This window comes from Gigantopelta aegis, chromosome 14 (genome assembly GCF_016097555.1).
Source record: "Gigantopelta aegis isolate Gae_Host chromosome 14, Gae_host_genome, whole genome shotgun sequence".
Classification (NCBI taxonomy): Eukaryota; Metazoa; Mollusca; class Gastropoda; order Neomphalida; family Peltospiridae; genus Gigantopelta; species Gigantopelta aegis.
The window spans coordinates 11,593,086-11,616,756 of record NC_054712.1 but is presented as its reverse complement, the minus strand read 5'-3'; the positions used below and the strand labels follow the sequence as shown (position 1 = coordinate 11,616,756).

Below are 23,671 nucleotides of genomic sequence, written 5' to 3'. Positions count from 1 at the left end.
AAATCACACTTTTACCAAATTTCACTTTTACAGTGATAAAATGTTGACAAAGCCAGTGTTATATTAGTAGCTATTGCAACTATTTTACCTCTGAAACCAGGTTTACCAATAAACCATTGAATGTATTTTCATGAAACATATCACATACTGTAGGTAACACATATGTGTATAAGTATCATATATACATGTATATAATATAATTATCTATCTATTGGGTACCCTTGCTTGTGGTACAGTAGAAATGCTAAAGGGACACGCCCTAGTTTCAGCCCATGAATATTAATACTAAGTTTACAAACATGTAACACATTTGGATAAAGTTACAACAGAGTGAAACAAGAGTCTGTGACTTTGAAATGGTGAAATACACTCTAAAAATAGACTAAAACCCGACTTCATAACTGTTACCTCTCAGACACACGTGCGTTTTTAAAAATATGAGAAATGCATTTTGTGATATTAAAAGCACCAGGATGACCAAAAATACTTCGAATGTATGGAAATGGATAATATAAACAATAAAATTTAAGTAAAATATGATTTCAGTTATCAAAAACAGCTCTAATAGTGAGAAATATGCCTTAGTGTGTAAAAACTAGGGTATGTCTCTTTAAGGATGTGTCATACTTGCACTGAGTGTGTTTTCTTGCTACTAGCTCAGCTGATGTTTATGAAACCTGCTAAGTACAGTTCAGCCTGCTCAAGCAGCCACCTTGTTTTAGAGGACGCTTTAGTAGTCATTTCAGATCCGTGTCATCTAATGGTTCTATTAAGCAACTAATATGGATCTCTCAGTACGTGATTTAATTTATTAAAGTTTTTAAAGTATCGGTTGATGAATTGGTCAGTTAAAAATTCAGTATGGCCAACAATTGGTGATTTTAAATTTAGTAAACTCAAACTAATATATATATATATATATTGCTGTCAATTGATGAATTAATAAATTGAAAATCCAATATGGTCATCATTGGTCAGTTGAAAATCCTATATGGACATCATTGGTCAGTTTAAAATCTAATATGGTCGTCATTGGTCAGTTAAAATTCAAATATGGACATATTGGTCAGTTACCGGTAAAAATCCAATATGGTCTTCATTGGTAATTTGAAAATCCAATATGGTCGTGATGATTTTGTAAATCAATCTGAATTTCTCAGTTATTTTAAGGAATTATAACAAATAAGGGTGTGTAATTATTTTCTATTAAAGACAACTTGGAGCAAATTTAATTAATTATTAATCACAATAATTTATTTTTTGAAGTTTCATGAAAAGAGGAGGGTGTTTTGCAATTGAATGAATGAATATAGGAATAGATAAATACAACATTTGTGGGTAATCACATTTGTGAACCAACATATAAATTCACCGTAGACTTACATTTCATTATAAAACTAACTATGTACAGGTATATCAAAACATATCAAAACTGAATATTTATTATTCCTAACAGCTATTCCATACTAATTTCAGCGACCATTTTGAAAACAACAATACAGGTGGTATATCGAAAAGGGAAATTGTGAATTGAGGAAAGGAGGTCTGTGTGAATTTAACACCGATGGGTATTAGGCATGCAGTCGGATCTATCCGTATTTTTCATCTGCATCCGCTTCCACACAAGTTATCCACTGTCTGCCAAATTTTGACTGCATTGTAAACAGGTGTAAATGTGGGGAAACAGGAGGCCAACAGGTCTGTTAATACCAACTTATTGTAATATATTCCAACTTGACAGACAGTGTGAGCAGAAGCAGGAAACTGAACGCAGTCTGGTTTAAATAGATGGATTACTTGGCATGCATACAGCTATTTTTTTCTTTTCATGTATGTTTTTAATAAAGATTGTACTTTGGGAATAATGGTATAATTTTATTTTATAATTTTTTTTTATTATTATGTGATTAACCACCAATAGATGTAGACAGTTTTTGTCTCTGATGAAGTCAAACGGCGAGATGTACATATTAATTTATTGACAAAGATGACGACGTCAACTTGAATGATCGTGATTTATAGTTACATGTAGAATATTATCTATCTCAATAAATGTTGTTGTTTTGGGGGTTTTCAGTTAATTTTTTTTTTTTTTTTTAATTAACCCTGAAAGTTATACAGGTGTATGTTAAAATCAGCTCCACTGGTCTATACTATAGGTAATTAAAGACCCAGTGGAGTTGATTTTAATCACATTGGTGTGGGAAATTATGGCGGGGGAGTGGGTCTTAGACTGGGCCAAGAGAAAGAGAAAAAAAAAATTAAGAAGAAAATTTACTTGTAGTTTGAGTGAGTTTCAACTCGTGAAATCGCCCTCTGCACACATGCCTTTTACAAATTATTATTTCTTTATTCACAGTCAGTTTATGGTAGACGAGACATTCAGTTGACTGAAATTGTTGTATAACTGACATTATTGTAAGTGCAATATAGCCAATAATTCCACGAGAGTAAAACTACTAGAGGAGAAATCGGGGGAAAACTCAGGGAACTTGTGTGTACCGTACTGCAGCATGGAATTGGAAACCCCTGTAATGTATTTAGCATGTTTCATTATGATATTACATTAACACACCAGTGATGTTGATTCTTGTTTTTATTTCCAATTACGTATATATACACATTATATATAAGGCTCAATTTATGTATCATGTTACACATTTAATAAAATGTTCTCTTGCTTTCACTACAGTGTTTGTGTGTAATGTATATTAGTTACTTTGTTGTGTTTAACGACACCGCTGGAGCACATTGATTAATTAATCATCAGATATTGGATGTCAAACATTTGGTAATTGACTTGTAGTCAGCATATTAAATCTGACATAATCTTAAAGAGAAAACCTGCTACATTTTTCCATTAATATTGAGAAATCTTTTATATGCACCATCCCACTGGATAGCACATACCACAGCCTTTGATATACCAGTCATGCACTGGCTGGAGTGAGAAATACCCTACTGAGCCCACTGATTGGGATCAGAAAGAAATGTTTTATATAACGACGCACTCAACACATTTTATTTACGGTTATATGGTGTCAGACATATGGTTAAGGACCACACAGATTTTGAGAGGAAACTCGCTGTCGCCACTTTATGGGCTACTCTTTCCGATTAACAGCAAGGGATCTTTTATTTGTGCTTCCCACAGGCAGGATAGCACAAACCATGGCCTTTGTTGAACCAGTTATGGATCACTGGTCGGTGCAAGTGGTTTACACCTACCCAATGAGCCATGTGGAGCACTCACTCAGGGTTTGGAGTCGGTATCTGGATTAAAAATCCCATGCCTCGACTGGGATCCGAACCCAGTACCTACCAGCCTGTGGACCGATGGCCTAACCACAACGCCACCGAGGTCGGTCGATTGGGATCAATCCTAGACTGACCACATATCAGGTGAGTGTCTTCCCACTGGACTAAATCCCATCCCTTCAGTTGAAAGGCAAATTAATATATAACTGCCACCTCCACCCCCACATCTGTTGCTAGCATCTTCTGATGCCTATGGTATATCAAAAGTCAATGCTGCAAATAATTTTTGGAAAGAAGTGTTACAAAGCTGGCTTGCCATTCAACAGAAAGAAACGCCTGATAATAATGAAGATTTAATGAGCCTAAACATTTGGTTTAATAGCCAAAAAATTTAAAACCCGGCAAACCTTTTATTTATATGAAGTATTTGCAAAAAGGCATAGTATTTATTCAAGATCTAATAGACGAAAATGAGACATTAATGAATTACAATACCTTCATAATAAAATATCAAGTACAATCCAATTTTTTAGAATATGCTTCTTTAATCGGAGCCATTAAATTATATATTTGTAAAACAACAAAATCAAACAACCAAAGTTTTAACACTATTTTTAAAAGATATAAATCTAAGTAAGCAAATATATGTAATATTAAATCGCACTCTAATAGTTCCTACGTCTCAAAAAATATATTCAGTATTGGGGTTTGACTTCACTTCACAAGTATGGGGAAAGTATTATGCTCTACCGTTCTAAACTATTAAAGACCCATCTTTATTATGGTTTCAGTATAACATTTTACACAGGATAACCGCTACAAATATATTTTTAAATAAAATAAAATAGGTTGATTCTAACATTTGCGATTTTTGCCATCTTATGCCAGAAACACTGGAACTGAGTGCTCTAAAGTTACAGTCCTATGGAAAGCAATAGAAGAATGGGCATTAAAAAAAGGTGAAAATTTTCAGTTGGATAAAAACATGGTTTTATTTGGTATCATAACAAAAAAGCATTGTTTTATTAATTGGTTGATTATTAATAATAAGTATTATATATATAGAATGAAATTACAAAAGATCAGATTAAATAAAAATGCAATCTAAGATTTATTATTGATAAAATACAGATTGAAAAATATATATTTTATAAAAATTGCCTGTATAAAGACTTTGATGATCAGTGGGAACCTTGGCAGCAGTTCCTCAAACAAATTGTATAAATTCATGTATAAACTTATTAATAACAAAATATACGAATATGCTAATAAGCATACTTTTATGCAAAATAACGCCAGTTCAAAAAACGTATCTCGACTTTCTATAAATTCTTTCTTTTTTTTAAGATCTCATTGATCTTATTTATCTTTCAAGAAAGTTTGGTTTTTTTTTTTTTTTTCTTTCTTTCCTTCTCTCACTCTTTATTTCTATTTCTAGTACTCTTCTTCCTCGTCTCCAGAACATTTCCCCTTCAGTTATGTAAGGCTTATGCATTGCTAATATCCCGTTTTACAGTATCATGTTAAGCCTATCTGTTTCATCTTAATATTGAATACTATGCATGTGTGCATACAGATCACGCCCTTTGTGTTCCCTTTCGTCTATCTTCGGCTTCATCCCTATTACTCCACACGTCCGTGTCTGCCTGCCTGCCTGCCTGCCTCTCTCTCTCTCTCTCTCTCTCTCTCTCTCTCTCTCTCTCTCTCTCTCTGTGTGTCTCTCTCTCGGTCTGTCTGTCTGTCTGTCTGTCTCTCTCTCTCTCTCTCTCTCTCTCTCTCTCTCTCTCTCTCTCTCTCTCTCTATGTGTCTCTCTGTGTCTCTCTCTCCCTCTCCCTCTCTCTCTCTCTCTCTCTCTCTCTCTCTCTCTCTCTATGTGTCTCTCTATGTGTCTCTCTGTGTCTCTCTCTCCCTCTCTCTCTCTCTCTCTCTCTCTCTCTCTCTCTCTCTCTCTCTCTCTCTCTCTCTCTCATAAATTCATTTTGGTATGGGAGACTTTGTATCCAGTCAAATACGATATATTTTATTGTTTATAAAGTACACAAACTGGCCCATGAATAGCTTTAAATAATAAATAAACATAAATAAATAAAATAAATAAATAATATTTATTTGTCTTTTTAAAGCGTTTGTGTAGTCACAATATTTTAGAAATAAAATGATAAGAGTTTTCTTTTGTCATGTAAAGTGTCTGAATGTGTAGATATTACGATGAAAATACCAATTCAGGAACCAATTTCACAAAACATCGTAAGCCAAGTTTTGCACGTAAACGTAAATTTACGACTAAATAACAATTCTTATTATTAGTATAGTACAGTAAATATAGCTAGAAGTACACATATTTCATTTTCGTTTGTCCTTAAAATTATATACCTTCCGTAATGATGTAATGTTCTGCTTGAAAAAGGCCTAGATGTCCACCAATGTAAACCGATGACTGGTGTAACTGTCAGTCGCAGACGTAAATGTACGATGTTTTGTGAAATTGGCTCCAGTGGAGTAAAGTTGTATAGGCGCCACGTCCAAACCAGCTGAACAGCAATTAATAACCACACACACACACACACACACAAGCGCGCACACACGCGCGCACACACGCACACACACAGACATACACACACACACAGACATACACACACAGACACACACGCACGCATACACACAGACAAAAGCAGACAGACACACATATACACACACGCACACACATACACATACATACACGCACGCGCGCACGCACACGCACCACCACCACCCAGACCCACGCACGCACACACAGACACATACACCACACACACAGAGACATACACACACAGACACACACCACCACCACCACACACACAGACACACACCACACACACAGACATACACACAGATACATACACACAGACGTACACACAGACGTACACACACACACACACACACACCACCACCACACACACGCGCGCACGCACACACACACAAACATACACACACCGGCTAGTTTCTGTCCTCTTCTGAGGCCTACATGACATTAAAATTATTAAAATGATCCCTAGAATTAGAGACGAACAGAAAGACGGAGACAAAACAATATATTTTCATATACAGTTCAGAAAGAAAGGATATATATTTATTGTATAGAGAATAATACACGAGTGGCCGTTAGATACCATTTATCTCACAACGAGTTGTTTAAAATGTACCTAACAAGCGAAAGCGAGTTTGATACGTTTTTAAACAACGAGTTGTGAGATAAATGGTATCTAACGGACACGAATGTATTATTCTATCTCTATCTCAAACCAGGTTTTAAACAAATTTTAACATCTTTATCAACTAAAAGATATTTACAACTCTTTGCATTTATAGCTGACTTATGCGTCACAAACACATGATTGCTTGGTTAACTATACGTCACATTGTAATCGATTTCCACCGAGCTGGGGTTTTTTTTTAATGGACGTATGGCATTGGTGACCTGGTCAGCACCTAAGAGCAGCTAATCGTATGTCTTGACATTGTTAACACGCATACATGTGTAAACAACTATGTGTTATTAAAAATAAAGCATGGTGTTCTCACCAACGGGTGTGTAGGAAAAACAATTAATTACTCGCAGACCCTAGTTCCAGTGAGTAAAAATGGACACTTTGTTTGGTTAATCTACAAACCCGCAACACACATTTGGATAAGGTTATAACAGAGAAGCTAAAGTATGTGATGCTTAAACAGGGAAATACCATCTAAAAATAAATAGAGCTTGTCTCGATAACATTAATTACGTCTCATGATAGACAAACGCGCGTTTTTAGAATTATAAAAAAATACATTTTTGGGGTATTACCATGTGTACGAAAATTAATATTATAAATAATAAAATTTAAGTACTTTTAATTTAAATTATCACAAACGGCTTTAATAATGAACAATATGAGGTTGTGCTTAAAAAACAGGGTCTGTCACTTTAATATTTATTACAGTAAAACTGGTTGTAGAAACTAAGAAAAGTGCTCATCAAATTAAGTACATGAAATTGTCCGTTATTTCCTTTACGTTCATCGCAGTATGCATAATAAAAATAAAAATAATCATCCGCAAAGAATCCATGTGATTTGGCGAAGAATGTCTAAATATGTGGCATTTAAGTCTCATAACATTAATTAAATGTCCCCTTTCATGTTATTTTACTGTAAATATATGTTTATTTTTAATTCACATATTCACAAACCAAATCTATACTCAGCACAAACGATTTTTGCGTTTTTTAATTTTAAAAAATAATAATTTCATTAGGGGAGGGGTTCTGTTGTTGTTTGTTTGTGTGTTTGTTTGTTTTCTTTTTTGAGTGTGTGTGTGTGTGGGGGGGGGGGGGTGTGTCAGAGTTAAATATTTTGGAGAATGTGTGTTTATTTTACATTTATTTTTAATTTATTTAAAACAATTATGCACAGGGCCGTAGATAGGATTTTTTGCAAGGGTGGGGCGGGGCAACTGAGTAGTTAATAGTCTAAAACTCCTTAAACGGTTAAGAAGATAATTTTCTGTAACTTTCTATAATTTTTTCCGGCATTAAAACCCGGCATACCTTCCACTGCGTCAGACATAACATACTATAATTTGACGATGAACCACACCCCACCCCACATGATCAATACTGGAACATCCCTGACGATGTATGACGTAATAAGTATCACATGTCTGATGTATATTTACAATATCACCCGTGGCATACAACATAGTATTATACTAAAAATAAATACAATTGTGCTAAGTCACTATAAGTCAGAGGCACTTGATGAAATGAAAATGGCACAGGACAAACAAGTTGCAACTCAAAAGTTAGAATCAGTTTTATTGTTTTAAAGTTAAAGAAGTTGTGTTTAAAAACCAGGGTCTGTCATTTTAAGATTTATTAATCTGTGTGGTCCTTAACCATATGTCTGATGCCATATAACCGTAAATAAAATGTGTTGAGTGCGTCGTTAAATAAAACCATTTATTTCTTTAAGATTTATTAGAATAAAACTGATTGTAATAACTGAGAAAAAATTGTTATCAAATTAAGTACATGTAATTTTATTTACCTAAGAATTGTCCGTTATCTCGTTTACATTCATCGGGGTATGAACAAAACCAAAAACCCATCTGCAAACTGTGTGACTCAGCGAAGAGTGAGTGGATATTTCATGCCTAAATATGTGGCATATATGTGCAAGTCTCACAATATTAATTAAATGTACCCTTTCATGTTATTTTACTGTTAATATATATATATATATATATATATATATATATATAAAAATTCATATAAAATTATGAGGGAGAAAAACAAAATCTATACTTTGCATACACAACTTTTGCGGGGGGGGGGGGGGGGTGTTGGGGTCTTTTGTTTTATTTTGGGTGTGTGTGTGTTTGTTTTTTTGTTTTTTTTAGGGTGGGATGGGGTGGGGGAGGGGCTGTTAGTTTTACTTTTATTTTTATTTTATTTAAACCAAATTATGCATAGAAAAATTAAACCCCGGCAGACCTTACATTGCGTTAGACATAAAATAATAACATGTTATGATGAAACACACCCCACCCCATGCAAACTGCGACGAATGAGTGGATATTTCATGTCTAAATATGAAGCATGCAAGTCTCATAAAATTAATTAAACGTCTCCTTTCATGTTATTTTACTGTTAATATATAAAAAAAATTAATTCACATACGAGGGTGGAAAACAAAATCTATACTCAGCACACACTACTTTTGCGGGGTTTTGTTGTTGTTGTTGTTGTTTTTTGTTGCTGTTGTTGTTTGTTTTTGTTCGTTTGGGGTGGGGTGGGGTGGGGTGGGGTTTGGTTGGGGTTTTTTTTTGGGGGGGGGGGGGTTCGGGGGTTGTGGGGTGGGGTAGGGGATTGTTTGTTTTACTTTATTTTTACTTTATTTAAACCAATTATGCATAGAAAAAATAAACCCCGGCAGACCTTATACTGCGTCAGACAAAATAATAACATTTTATGATGAAACACACCCCACCCCATATAATCAATACTGGAACATCCCTAATAATGTATGACGTAATAAGTATCACATGTCTGATGTATATTTACAATACATGCCTACTCGTGGCATACAACATAGTATTGATATACTAGAAATACAATTGTGCCAAGTCACTATCTTGTGACGTCAGAGGCACTTGATGAAATGAAAATGGCACAGGACAAAGAAGTTGCTACTCAAAGTTTGAATCAGTTTTACTGTTTTAAAGTTAAAGAAGTTGTGTTTAAAAACCAGAGTCTGTCATTTTAGAGTAAAACTGGTAATAGTAACTTTAAAAAGTGGTTGTCAAATTAAGTACATGAAATTGTTTTTATTTAAGGATTGTTATTTTTGTTACGTTCATATGGGTATGAACAAACAAAAAATCATCCGCAAACTGCGACGAATGAGTGGATATTTCATGTCTAAATATGAAGCACGCATGCAAGTCTCATAACATTAATTAAATGTCTCCTTTCATGTTATTTTACTGTTAATATATATTTTTTTAATTCACATACGAAGGTGGAAAACAAAATCTATACTCAGCGCTCACTACTTTTGCGGGGTTTTGTTGTTGTTGTTTGTTGCTGTTATTGTTTGTTTTTGTTTGTTTGGGGTTGTTTTGTTGGTGGTGGGGGTTTTTTGTGGGGGGGGGTTGAGTATGTTTTTTTGTGTTGGTTTTTTTTTTTTTTTTTTGGGGGGGGGAGGGTGTTCGGGGGTTGTGGGGTGGGGTAGGGGATTGTTTGTTTTACTTTATTTTTAAATTATTTAAACCAATTATGCATAGAAAAAATAAACCCCGACAGATCTTACACTGCGTCAGACATAAAATAATAAAAATTTATGATGAAACACACCCCACCCCATATAATCAATACTTGAATATCCCTTATAATGTATCACGTAATAAGTATCACATGTCTGATGTATATTTACAATATCACATGCCTACTCGTGGATAACAACATAGTATCGATACACTAGAAATTGTGCCAAGTCACTATCTTGTGACGTCAGAGGTACTTGAAATGAAAATGGCACAGGACAACGAAGTTGCAACTCAAAGGTTAGAATCAGTTTACTGTTTTAAAGTTAATGCCATGTTATATGGGTGCCGTGTGTACAGCAATGTTTCGACAACATCACAGTTTATGTCACACACACACACACAAAATCGTTTTATTTATAAACAACTTGGACATTAAGGTGACAGGTGTTTTACCACTCGTATCAAATATATGCAATACAACGGACTCCGTTACGGAGTCTAGGAAGTCACGTAGTAACGCTATACATGTATGTAGGCCTATTTTTCACCGATCAATTGTGTTTATAAGTAGCTTAAGTATATACTACCGAGTGAATACAATGGCCCTAATTAGGGGTATTCATGGAGTACTATTAAAACTTAATCAGCTAATGCAAGTTGAAGTTATGTTACCAACAGGTAGTAAAAAATATTTAAATACATTTATCATGTATTAAAAGTGTGTTTACAATATGTTCGCCTTATTCAGGCATAATAAGAATCACCTGGACTATGTTATTTAATGTCGGGGTGGCTGTGTTATCACGTAGGAGGAGGGGTGAAGGGTTATAAATGTGCCTCTGTTAACCTACAAAATATTGGAGACGTAATTTGTAACAAGTACTTATGGGTCGTATTCGATTTACATGTTCTGAACGGTGTCGGCCCGGTTTCCCGAAAAACCTATTTTACATAGTACCGGATTTCCGAAATACCAGGGATTTAAAAGTTCCGACTATCCGAAATCACTGTCCCTACTTCCCGATAAGCACAATCAGTCAAGTGAATCTGCTCCCGTTAATGCGGTTAATCTGATTATATTGTCTTAGCGCATTTAAGTAGCGCATCTTTTGATCTTAGAATTTGATTATATTTTCTCAGCGCATGTTTTGATATTTAATTAGCGCATTTTTAAAATCTTAGATTCTGATGTTTTGTTATTTAATTAGCGCATGTTTTGATCTTCGAATTGGATGATATTGTCTTAGCACATGTTTTGATCTTAGAATTGGATTAAACTGACACTGAGTTAATTTAATTAACCATATCCCGTATTTATTATGATGGTGACCAAAAAATACATTCCATTCCGTGACATAGTGATATGGCGAATACCCAAGTTCGTCTGACCTTCATTGAGAATATACGTGGTACTGAGCAACTGTCTGGTGCTTGTTGACGCGTTTAAGGCCAAACTTGTCAACCAGGCCAAGATAGAAACCACGCTGATTCCCAAGATATATGATGATGAGATTGCCAACCTGAGGAGGAACCACCAGGTTGTTCCAGACGGACTTCTCGAAGAGATACCGCCTTTCAGTGCCATGAAGACCATCATGTATCGGCAACAGCACAAAACATTGCCCCGGCTACCGCAGACCCAACACGAGCTTAAACAAGTGACATATTTAATTAAAAGCCCCATGACATTTACAGAGTGCTGACCAAATTATCATGCTTATGATGCCTATGATGCTTATGATTTTGATATTATATCACCATGTGGCTGAAATACTGAGTGCGACATGTACTTTAACACACTTAAATTATAAGCCCCCATAATAAATATGAGTATGGTATAACACAGTATTCTTGTTGTTCTTGCTTAGTGTTTGCTTTGCGAAAGCTGTCGACCCGGTTTCCTAAAAGTACTAATGTACCGAATGTCCGAAATAAACCAATCTCACCAGTAGGCCTACCGGTTTACCGAAACTACATTTCTTTATTTGTGCTCTAGTTTCGGATAACCGATCCATAACCTTCTGAACATGTTCTGATTGTGCTGAACGATCCGTAAAAGTTACGTAGGCCTACAATATTTTAGATCGTTGGTTTGGAAATATACAAAACATGTTCCTGACCATAAACTTAGTGGAAGTGGCCGAGGTGGTGGTAATAATTTTGAAATTAATTCCCAGTGACAGAGAAATTATTACGGGGAAGTATGGTGCAAAGCGTGAATTATTTGGAAATAAAGGGAAAGGGGAGTTTGATTAACGTCCTTAGCAGTTTTATTTGAACTACGACGTATTTAGTGTCTAACAAAGCCTAGTGGTAAAGCGCTTGACTGATGGGCGGTCGGTTTAGGGTCGATCCCCATCGGTGTGTCATTCAGCTATTTTTCGTCCTAGCCAGTGCACCACGACTGGTATATCAAAGGCCGTGATATGTACTATCCTGTCGGTGGGATCCCTTGCTATTAGGCCCAATTGGAAAATGGGTCCTTAGAGGGCGATCGATCCTGAAACCCATCGCAAATCAGGTGAAGCGCTCTAGCTACTGACTGAGCTAACTTCCGCTCGAACTGGTTTGGGTAACTGTACGTTACTGTAATCCACGGAATATCAAATCGAACACATCCTAGCCATTTTTCGACAGAATTATCTCCTCCTTATTCGTTGTTTATTACTCAGTTTCCTGTGACTGGATTATATATCATAATTGCAATAATCTGCTTAGCATACGTGCTTATTATGCGTGGTTCTTTGGGTAAAAAGGTTGACAGTACATGTATACAGACTTATTTTTGTTATTCAGTGACTAGAGCGATTGTTGATTTTGTCGGTCTAATGTGAGTTGATATTGGTGGTGTTGCACAGTTTGCACCGCAGCAGTGCAGGCAGGGCTTGAAATAGGAGCTTTTAAGGAAGTAAAGTAAACGAAATATGGCCCGCTAAGAAAAATATATGGTTTGTTGGAAATAAGACAGTATGGGGAGAGTGTAGGGTTTGGGATAGTGTGTGGGGAATTTGGACATCTGAGATGAAGTTTAGAGCATTATAATTTATAATCGAAATTTATAATCATAGGCCTAATGATAATGTAACAGAATCAGGACCTCAGTCTCAGCTAGCCTAAAGTCCGAACCAAAATGTTAACAACTACAATAAATTGCTCTCCGACTTTTATTTTTCATTAGATTTTACCCACATTTTGTCCAGACAGAAATCTAAAAAACCCACATTAAATTTACAATGTCACAGATTCCACATTTAAACCATGTCAACTATATCTACTTCTCCGAGATTTCATAGGGCAAAAAGCATGTAATTTTGTGCCGACTGCCATTTTGACTTTTTATGGAATATTCTCCAAGAATGATATAAAAGCAAATGTGATGACGTCATATATTTTTTTAGTAGTAGTATTTGTTTGTTTAAAGATACCACTAGAGGTCACTGATTTTATATTAATTATGTCACATACTTTGGAGGCTTTCACCCTTCTTGAAGAGTATTCCATAAAAAAGCAAAATGGCAGACGGCAGAAAACTGCATGTATTTTTCCCTATGTTATCTCAGCAAAGTCAATACAGGTGACATCGTTACAGTCTTATATGTGGAATCTGTTTCATTGTAATGGTTTTTTTCACAACTTGTGTTTGGACAAAATTTGGGGGAAATGTAACAGTAATTAAAGGTAGGAGAGTAATTTATTGTAATTGTTAACAATTTGGTTCAGACTTTAAATTATAAATAGAAGATGAGATGATCATAAATACACCTGTCTCTTGAAAAATCAACTGCAATTTTTGGGTAATTTTAGCAGGTCTAAAAAAACAATGGACTGCCTTTCCAAAGCCACTATTTTAAGCCCTGTGTTGATTTTTAAACTGTTTCAATGTTTGTCCCAAGATGTTTGTCATATATATACATGTATTAAAGATTCATGGTCTTGTTAATGTTAAAACAACACTGTGCGGTATTTAAAAAAAATAATAATAATAATTCTTGCATGCCACTGGAAACTGGGGTGTTACATCAAGATATTGACTTGAGAGCTACTATGGCATTTTTTGTACCACCAGGAACACACTAGAATAGATGAACAAAAATGAAGATTATAAGAAAAAACCCAGAGGAACCATATGATTTTTGTTTTATAGAATACCATGTTTCAAATCTAAGGTACTTAAATTGTGTAGGAATTTGAACAAAGGTGGTGTATTGACTGATGATCGAGGTTTATAGGGAGTTGTCATTCTCCTCTAAAAATATATATATTTAAAAATCAAAAGAAAATCCCCTCACACACATGAATCTACATTGTGTACTCTATATGTACATTGTATCTCAGCCTCAGCTAAAGTTTTTTTTGTTTTGTTTTTTTAAATAATTTTTAAGTTTGGCATGACCTTAAAACAAATAGAAATTAAGTGTTTTTTAAATAATAAAAGTGTTCTGTTTTTGTTTGCAATAAATTTCGAAAAACATTGGACCAGTTTGGTCAAGATAAAAATATAAATTTATACTTGACCAAAATTAAGAATGTTGTGTGCTGTATGGAGATAAAATTATATTTTCTCAATTGGACCACAAACTTAATCTCCATTGGTTAGAGCGAGATTAATCAGAAATAGAGTTTAGGAGGATAAATGAATCGAGAAAATATACTTTCATCTTTGTCGTACAGACAACATTCAGGGCTCGAAACTGCCTGTGACCCGGTCGCTAAATGTGACCAATATCCTGTTTGGGCAACTTAAATATTTAAAAAATAATGGCGTTAGTCACCCAAATAATATTATCTTCTAAAGAGCTATAACATATGAGCCACTATTAATATTTGTATTCCACTTTAAAATCTTGCTCATGGTTCGTTTACCATAATTTGCCAACATGCATGATTAATTTTGGGGCCATCATATTTTTTGGCAAATTTCGAACCCTGAACTTTTGTGTACATATAATAATGATACAATGTGATTGTTATGTACAATATAGTGACATGGCTGTATGCTATTTGTTTCAGAGTTGGACTAATTGTACCATGTCGCTGGCCGAAGTGGAGTCCAACATCAATGGCTCATCTCGTACAAGTGGAACAGAAAATTCTACAATGTAAGTTTAATTTAATTGTTTTACAGAGCTTCTATGATCATGGTAGCCCCACTCCCAAGGCTAGTGATATTCAATGTTGGGCTAGTAAATAACTACTATTGCCATGCCTGACAGCTAGTGAATATTTTTTTTGGTCAAATGTTGCAGTTAAGTCTGTTTTGTAAATATGAATATCCTGTCCCCACCCCCACCCCCCAGTGTTTGTTTTTTAAATCTCTATCTCCCTTTTCAGTTGACATAACCAGTTATTACTATTATTTAGTAAAATTGTATTAACTTAAAGTGAAGTAGAGCTAGTGAATTGTTTATGGTGGCTAGTAAATATTTTAAATCACTGATCCCATGGCTAGTGGATTTTATAAAAATTCTAGAAGCCATGTGTTTTATCATTATTCCAAAGTCTATTCAAATAATGCAATCAACAAAATTATATTTACCAGTCTATGTAACTGGAATGGGGCAGGAATTAACTCTCTTGATGGGTTTTTAACATTCCAACCAGTGCACCACAACTGATCAAAGGCCATGGTATGTGCTTTCCTATCTGTGGGAAAGCGCATTAGGAAAAACTGTTGTGGGTTTCCTCTGATGACTACGAGTCAGAATTACCAAATGTTTGACATACAATAGTGATGATTAATTAATCAATGTACTCTAGTGTTGTCGTTAAACAAAACAAACTTTAAGTAAGTTTAACTTTAACATAACTGGAACTAACCTCAGTACTCTGACTGTAAGAGAGCTAGACGGACATTTGGAGGGTTGGTAGCACTATTACAGTCAGAAACTAACCTATATAACCAAAGAGTAGTCAAAGATTCCCACTCTAATACCACAACAATCTTATGTTTGGTGTCAAATACCTTTATATCGATCACTTTCGAGTTCCTTGATTAAAACAAATCCACATATTAATCACTAATACACACTTCAGAAAGAAACCCGACACTACCCACATTCAGTTAAGCTTCAGCAAACTTTGACAGCAGTATTCCAAGCTCGCTGGCATATATCTTCACGTGCATAGGAAGGTGCCAAAAAAGTGGGGTGGGGGGGCACACTTTTATATTTAAACACTTTTACACTATTATAATAATACAGCAAATATAAAGCAAAATATCTGAAAAGTTGGGGGCACATGCCCCCCTCTCCCCATTTCCTATGCCATGATCTTTATGTAGCATCACATGATCACCCACTTGGTGATTAATTCCGCCTTACAGGGACTCTCATATGATCTCGAGTGGTTTCATTAAACAAAACACACGTTTTACATGTCTTTTAATTTAGCGTCTCATTAAAAACTGTTCCTTATTTTCATTTTTTCATTTTATTGCAGGTATTAAGAGCTCCATCTATAGTCGGTTTGTGCCAATAAAGCATGCACAGTCGCGGCTCTGGACTGTGGTTTTAAACCGCGACTATGAAGGCACGCCCATCGTCATGGTGCACGGCATGGGTGGGGGACTGGCACTGTGGGCACAGAACATGGACGAACTGGCACAGAAACGACCCGTGTACATGTTCGACTTGCTGGGCTTCGGTCGCAGTTCCCGCCCAGCATTCAGCCAGGATCCGAAGATTGCGGAAATGGAATTTGTAGATTCTGTGAGGACTGGAGAAAGGAGTTCCACCTGGATAGTTTCATTCTGCTGGGTCACAGTCTCGGCGCGTTCGTGGCGAGTTCGTATGCCATGAAGTACCCAGAGAGAGTGAAGCACCTCATTCTCGTCGATCCTTGGGGGTTTCCCGAGAAACCGCCTGACAATGAGTTGGAAAATCAGGTTCCTCGCTGGATTCGAGTCATCGCCACGATGCTCCAGCCGTTCAACCCTTTAGCGGGATTAAGAGTCGCCGGTCCTTGGGGTAGGTTAAACTCTTTAGTAGATTGTGAGTAGCCAGTCCTTGGGGTAGGTTAAACTCTAGCAGGTTTATGAGTAGCCAGTCCTTGCGGTAGGTCAAACTCTTCAGTAGCTATAAGAGTAGCAGGTCCTTAGGGTATTAGGGTAGGTCAAAGTCTTTAGTAAGTTTAATAGTAGCCGGTCCATGGGGTAAGTCAAACTCTTTAGTATGTGGTAAGTAGCCGGTCCTTGGGGTAGGTCAAACTCTTTAGCAGGTTTATAAGTAGCCGGTCCTTTGGGTACCGTAGGTCAGATTCTTTAGTAGGTTTAAGAGTAGCCGATCCTTGGGGTAGGTCATTTGAACTCTTTTAGTGGGTTTAAGAGTTTCTAGTCCTTGAGGTAGGTCAAACTCTTTAGCAGGTTTATGAGTAGCCGGTCCTTGGGGTAGGTCAAACTCTTTAGCAGGTTGTGAGTAGCCAGTCCTTTGGGTACTTCCGGTAGGTCAAACATGACATTGTTAGATTACGTCACATCCTTCTGCTCCTCTTAAAAGAGTATTCCATAAAACAGTAAAATGGTGTGTAAATGTGATTGTGCACCTCTTAATAAGTCGTATGTGAAGGACTGACTTAGCATGGCATGTATCTCTGTTTTGGTTTTGTAGGACCTGGTCTAATCAAGAGGTTCCGTCCAGATCTGCAGGAAAAGTTTTCCAACCTATTTGAGGATGACACGATATTTGAGTACATATATCACTGTAATGCACAAACACCAAGGTTTGTCTTTGTGTTCATCGGTGAAATACACTTATCACCATTTTAAAGCTTCAGTTTAAGGGTATTTGAATATATACATAGAGATTACTATACAAGTTTGTGTGTCGTACTGATTCTTGTATTGTGAGAGCGAGAGCGAGGCTAATATGTTAACCCTGATGAGAGTTTCATAAAATCAGTACGATTCACACGCGAGTGTAAACATTTCTTTATTATCAACATTATCTATAATATTATTTTTATGAATAACAAGGACCGTGTCAAAACGTTTTAAACGCAACTAGAAGGAGAGGACGAAATGACGTCGTTTTGTGATTACACAGAGCTAAGACTGGGTAAGCCGCATTATGTTATGACGTCGCTTCACAAAAGTACGTCAGTCTATGTACACGTATAATCATTACGACACGTGTTATACTGGTTATATTTTCCTGTATATCTTGAACTATATGGATAATAAAAGTATTCATGATATGTATGTATAATGTATGTCAGACCATCAGTTCTGTCGAGAAGTTTTGTTCAAGATGTAGATCTAGAGCAGGTCACTTTTGAGGCTCTAGCCAGTGCACCATGACTGGTATATCAAAGGCTGTGGTATGTGTTATCCTGGTATGGTGCATATAAATGATCCCTTGCTGCTAATCGAAAAGAGTAGCCCACGAAGTGGTGACAGCGTATTTCCTCTCAGTATCTGTGTGGTCCTTAACCATATGTCTGATGCCATATAACCATAAATAAAATGTGTTGAATGTGTCGTTAAATAAAAACATTTCCTTCCTTCTTCTTTTGAGATTTTATTTTTTTGATTTTGTACACATTTTAATGTGAAATTTGCCGAATTGTTAAAACTGTTTTTCATTCAGAGTTAACATTGTATATCCATGTAGAAAATTTCATCACATTATGTAGATAGTTAAGGATTTGTAATGTAGTAAATTTCATCACAATATATATGTAGATTGTTAAGGATTTGTAATGTAGTAAATTTCATCACATTATGTAGATTGTTAAGGATTTGTAATATAGTAAATTTCATCACATTATGTATGTAGATTGTTAAGTATTTGTAATGTCAATTTCATCACATTATATAGATTGTTAAGGATTTGTAATGTAGTAAATTTCATCACATTATGTAGATTGTTACGGATTTGTAATGTAGTAAATTTCATCACATTATATAGATTGTTAAGGATTTGTAATGTAGTAAATTTCATCACATTATGTAGATTGTTAAAGATTTGTAATGTAGTAAATTTCATCACATTATGTAGATTGTTACGGATTTGTAATGTTAATTTACCTTTAACTTTTCATTTGCGATAGTGGTGAGACTGCATTCCGATCGATGCAGAAGTCTTTCGGCTGGGCGCGGCATCCCATGATTAACAGAATCACGGACATCCCGTCGTCAATGCCCATGACGTTTATACACGGTTCGCGATCATGGATTGATCGATCAGTCGGCTATCGGGTCAAGTACCTGAGGGACGAAAGCTACGTTGACGTTCAGGTGAGATTAATAAAGATTACAGGCCTTGACCTTAACTTTTTTCAGGTAGCCCTCAGTAAAAATTGGTAGCACCGTAGTTTTAATAAATTAAAAAAGAGAAAAAAAGGAAAATAATTTATTTGTATTTAAACATATTGTTTTAGGTGCGGTTTTTTAAGTGTTTAAGCATCGTGTTGATTGCTGAGTAACAGGTTGTGCAAAAAAAATCTAGTAGCCCGTCGGACTGCTGGGTTTAGACATCTGGTAGCCCAAGCAATAAATCGGCAGTCAAAAGACTCTGGGCTACTGCTAAGGTCGAGCCCTGGATTATTATATGAGCCTGTGTGTCATACTGATTGTTTTATTGCGAGAGTGAGGGTAAAACATGAATCCTGAAACGATTTGCGTAAAATCAGTACGACACACCCACATACAAGTGTAATAATGTCTTACTATGTATATTATTATTGTTATTTGTTATGAATAATGAGGGCCATCTCAAAATGTTTCAATCACAACTAGAAGGAGATGACGAAATGACATCATATTTCTAATGCACAGTCTGAGCTAGGACTGGTGAAACAATGTCATGTTATGAGGTCGCTTCCCAAAATTACATCATTACACTTGTTAAATATTACACGTGTGCCTTGTATTTTTATTGACTCAGTTATGTTGAACCATGTGGGTAATAAAATGCAGTTAGGTTTGGGGGAGCAATCAGATCAAACATTTTGGGATGTAGCCTAGTGGTAATGCACATGCGGTCAGTATAGAATTGATCCCCTTCAGTGGGTCTGTTGGGTATATTTTTTGTTCCAACCAGAGCACCAAGACTTGTGTATTAAAGGCTATGGTGTGTGCTATTCTGTCTGTAGGATAGAACATATGAAAGATCCCTTGCTGCTAATGGAAAAATGTAGCAGGTTTCCTTTCTAAAACTATACGTCAAAATTACCAAATGTTTGACGTTCAACAGACGATGATTAATAATGCGTTGGTGATAGAGCGAAGTCAAGCTGACCAAGATGAAATTTTAGCTCACTTCACTCGCTCGTAGGGAAATGCACATTAAAAACATTTTACTGCTTATCAGCAAGAGTAACCTATATGTGACTGCAACCGGTAGCTGTCTGGCTGTCTGTCTCTCTGTCTTCGTCTCTCTCTCTCTCTCTCTCTCTCTCCTCTCTCTCTCTCTCTCTCTCTCCACCTCCCCCTCTCTCTGTCTGTCTGTCTCTCTCTCTCTCTCTCTCTCTCTCTTTCTCTCTCCCCATCTCTACGCCTCTCTCTCTCTCTCTCTCTCTCTCTCTCGCCACCTCCCCCTCTCTCTGTCTGTCTGTCTCTCTCTTTCTCTCTCCCCATCTCTACGCCTCTCTCTCTGTCTCTCTCTCTCTCTCACTCTCACTCTCTCTCTCTCTCTCTCTCTCTCACTCTCACTCTCACTCTCACTCTCACTCTCACTCTCACTCTCACTCTCACCCTCACCCTCACCCTTTCACTTTCTCTTAGCCAAACCACAATTAAGATGTGTTAAACTAATATTCTTTTCTTTCTTTATTTTTATTTTTTATTTTTTTTAATTATTATTTATTTATTGATTTAAAGAAAAAATGTTTTATTACAGGTAATTTTAGGAGCCGGCCACCATGTTTATGCTGACCGGCCACTTCAGTTTAATAGCTTGGTGAAGAAGATTTGTAACTCAGTGGACCAGAGCAGTAAACCTGTTACAAGTGATACAAACTCTTCCAAATCCATTGAAGATGTTGGACCCTTAGTGGATGTGAAACCGGAGGATGTGAAGATTCCAGATACAAATAAGAAACCAGAATCACAGAAACCAGAATCACAGAAACCAGAATCACAGAAACCAGAATCACTGGACGTTTGATGAATCCAAAGTCTAGCTGAATTTCTCTTGGACTTTGTGAAATGGCCAGTACTTGGTTATTGGGTTGAGAATGGGGACAGTCATGGGCAAAGTCATATAATTGTTATTGTTATGATGTTTTGTACTATTTTTAATCACTGAGTTAGCAAATAGGAGTCCCAGCCACCAACTCGTCCACCCACCCACAAATGTTATAAGAATAAGAAATATTGGCATCATTCAGTTATTGATATAGGGAAAGGAGACATATCCCAATCTAACCTAAATCTTCCATCCCGACTACACTCCCTCCCCTCTCTCTCTCTCTCTACACATCCCTCCCTCCCCTCTCACTCTCTCTACTTTTCTCCTCCCTCTGTCTCTCTCTACTTTTCTCCTTCCTCTCTCTCTCTCTCTCTCTCTCTCTCGTTGAATTTGGCCCAGGATTCGACAGTCGCTTCCCACCCACCCCAGTCTGCAAACGGCTAGAACAATTACCTTTTGTTTTGGTTAGTTTCTTGTCAATTTGTACAGAAACAAAATGGTGTATACTGGACATTTTAAATGTTTAATTAATGTCTTTTGTGTTTCTGATTTGGAGTGCAGGCATTGCTTTTAAAGTGGCCCAGCATTTACCTCATTAAAATACTAATGCATGCCATGACGGTGTCCTATATTGAAATGTCATTACAACTCTGTGTGAAAACTGATATTATTTACTTAGTTTTCAGTCTATATGTTTATAAAGTTTGGCATATATTTTCTCAAGTGCTCACATAGACCATAGTTTTATTAGAGTAATATAATATGAGGGCTATTTCCTTTGACAGTAAGTGCCTTTTTGTGTGTTCATCAAAAACCAAATGTGAAACATTGAAATATAAATGTATGTTGTGTCGATCAGTGTCTTTTCTCCTTACCAGATTAAAAATATTTTTGTGCCGCCTTGCATTATGGTAATTTAAACAAAACCATTTACCATAGTTTGACACACAGTAGCTGATGTATTTTTCGTGCTGGGGTATCATTAAACATCCTTCATTCATTAAACAAAACCAAAACATTCAAAACCCTGCCATTCTGTTCCAATGTAATGTTAAAAACAGTAGGTGTGAGTTATCTCCCTTTTATCTTTTTATTTCTGTGTCAATGTTAATAAAACATAACTTAAGTTGTGAAAAAACTCATCTATTGTGGATTATAAGCCTCCATCATGTGTGGTGATGTGGGATAGAAAAAGTACACCCGAGGTGGTGGACATTTTGACCTGGGTTGAGGCTTGCCAAGTCACATGGTCGAAATTTTCACCACCAAGGGGGTACATTTTCTATCCCACATAACCACACATGATGGAGTCTTTATCTCTCATTCATTCGGTAAATAAACCATTATTTTACACGAACAGACAAAGATGACTGAACAAGTAACTTTAGTTTGACCATTTTATCATAAATAAGCTACACTATCATATTTGCCGTGTTTATTTTATGTGTTGAGTAAAATTTACCACTACAAATTAACACGATATCTTTTATAATGAAGGCTTTAATAACAAAATATTAATTTAAAACTGTGTCTAATGACCTCACGTTACCATCTTACATTAATATGACATCATATATTACCAACAACGTCAAGTTGAATGCAACCGCATGACAAACCATGTAGGATAGAAATTTCTTACATAGCTTTCTTTCGTGGGATAGCTCTGTCCTATTTTACCTGAGGATAAGAGATAGAAATTTCTTACATAGCTTTCTTTCATGGGATAGCTCTGTCCTCTGAGGATGAGAGATAGATATCTGAGGATAGATACCTGAGAGAGAGAAATTTGCATCTGGACACTAGCATTTCTTTAATGGGAGAGCTCTGTCCTAGATACCTGAGGAGGTTTGTGAGTGTTTGTTTGCATCTGTTTGTTTTTAATTCGAGCTGAGGGTTAATCCTTGTCACACTTGTATTTGTTAAGAAATGCTTTGTATCATGTGTAGTCTGTACAAAGGATTAGTTGTGGGAGGTTTGTTTGTGTGTGTTTGTTTGTTTGCTGTTTGTTTTTAATAATCTAGCTGAGCTGTTGAATCCTTGTTTTAATCACTTGTTGATGTGTTAAGAATGTTTGCTTTGTTGACAAAGCATTTGGTTATTGGAGTTGTATACTCCAGAGAAAATTTATTAGCAACTACTGTTTAATGTTTTAAACTTGTGTAGCGATCTCTGAAACTTCCTATCCTTTCTGCAGTATAGTGTATGTAAAAGATCCCTTGCTGCTAATCGGAAGACTATCTCTAAGACTATAATATGTCCAAATTACCAAATGTTTAACATCCAATAGCGCATAAGGATCAAACCCCATCAGTGGGCCCATTGGGCTATTTCTCGCTCCAGCCAGTACACCACGACTGGTACATCAAAGGCCATGGTATGTGCTATCCTGCCTGTGGGAAGCTCAAATAAAAGATCCCTTGCTGCTAATCGGAAGAGTAGCCCATGTAGTGGCGACAGCGGGTTTCCTCTCAAAATCTGTGTGGTCCTTAACCATATGTCTGAC

General features: G+C 36.2%; 1 protein-coding gene across 1 annotated transcript; it reads left to right on the top strand.

The window, feature by feature from the left end:
* Positions 1-10,308: 10,308 nt before the first annotated feature.
* LOC121389398 ((Lyso)-N-acylphosphatidylethanolamine lipase-like) lies at positions 10,309-22,911 on the top strand. The gene is given in 7 exon segments (XM_041521001.1): positions 10,309-10,339; positions 15,053-15,141; positions 16,481-16,747; positions 16,750-17,007; positions 17,647-17,758; positions 19,088-19,274; positions 20,878-22,911. Coding segments are annotated over 6 exon segments (1,131 nt in total). The 5' UTR covers positions 10,309-10,339; positions 15,053-15,101; the 3' UTR covers positions 21,145-22,911.
* The last annotated feature ends 760 nt before the right edge of the window (positions 22,912-23,671 follow it).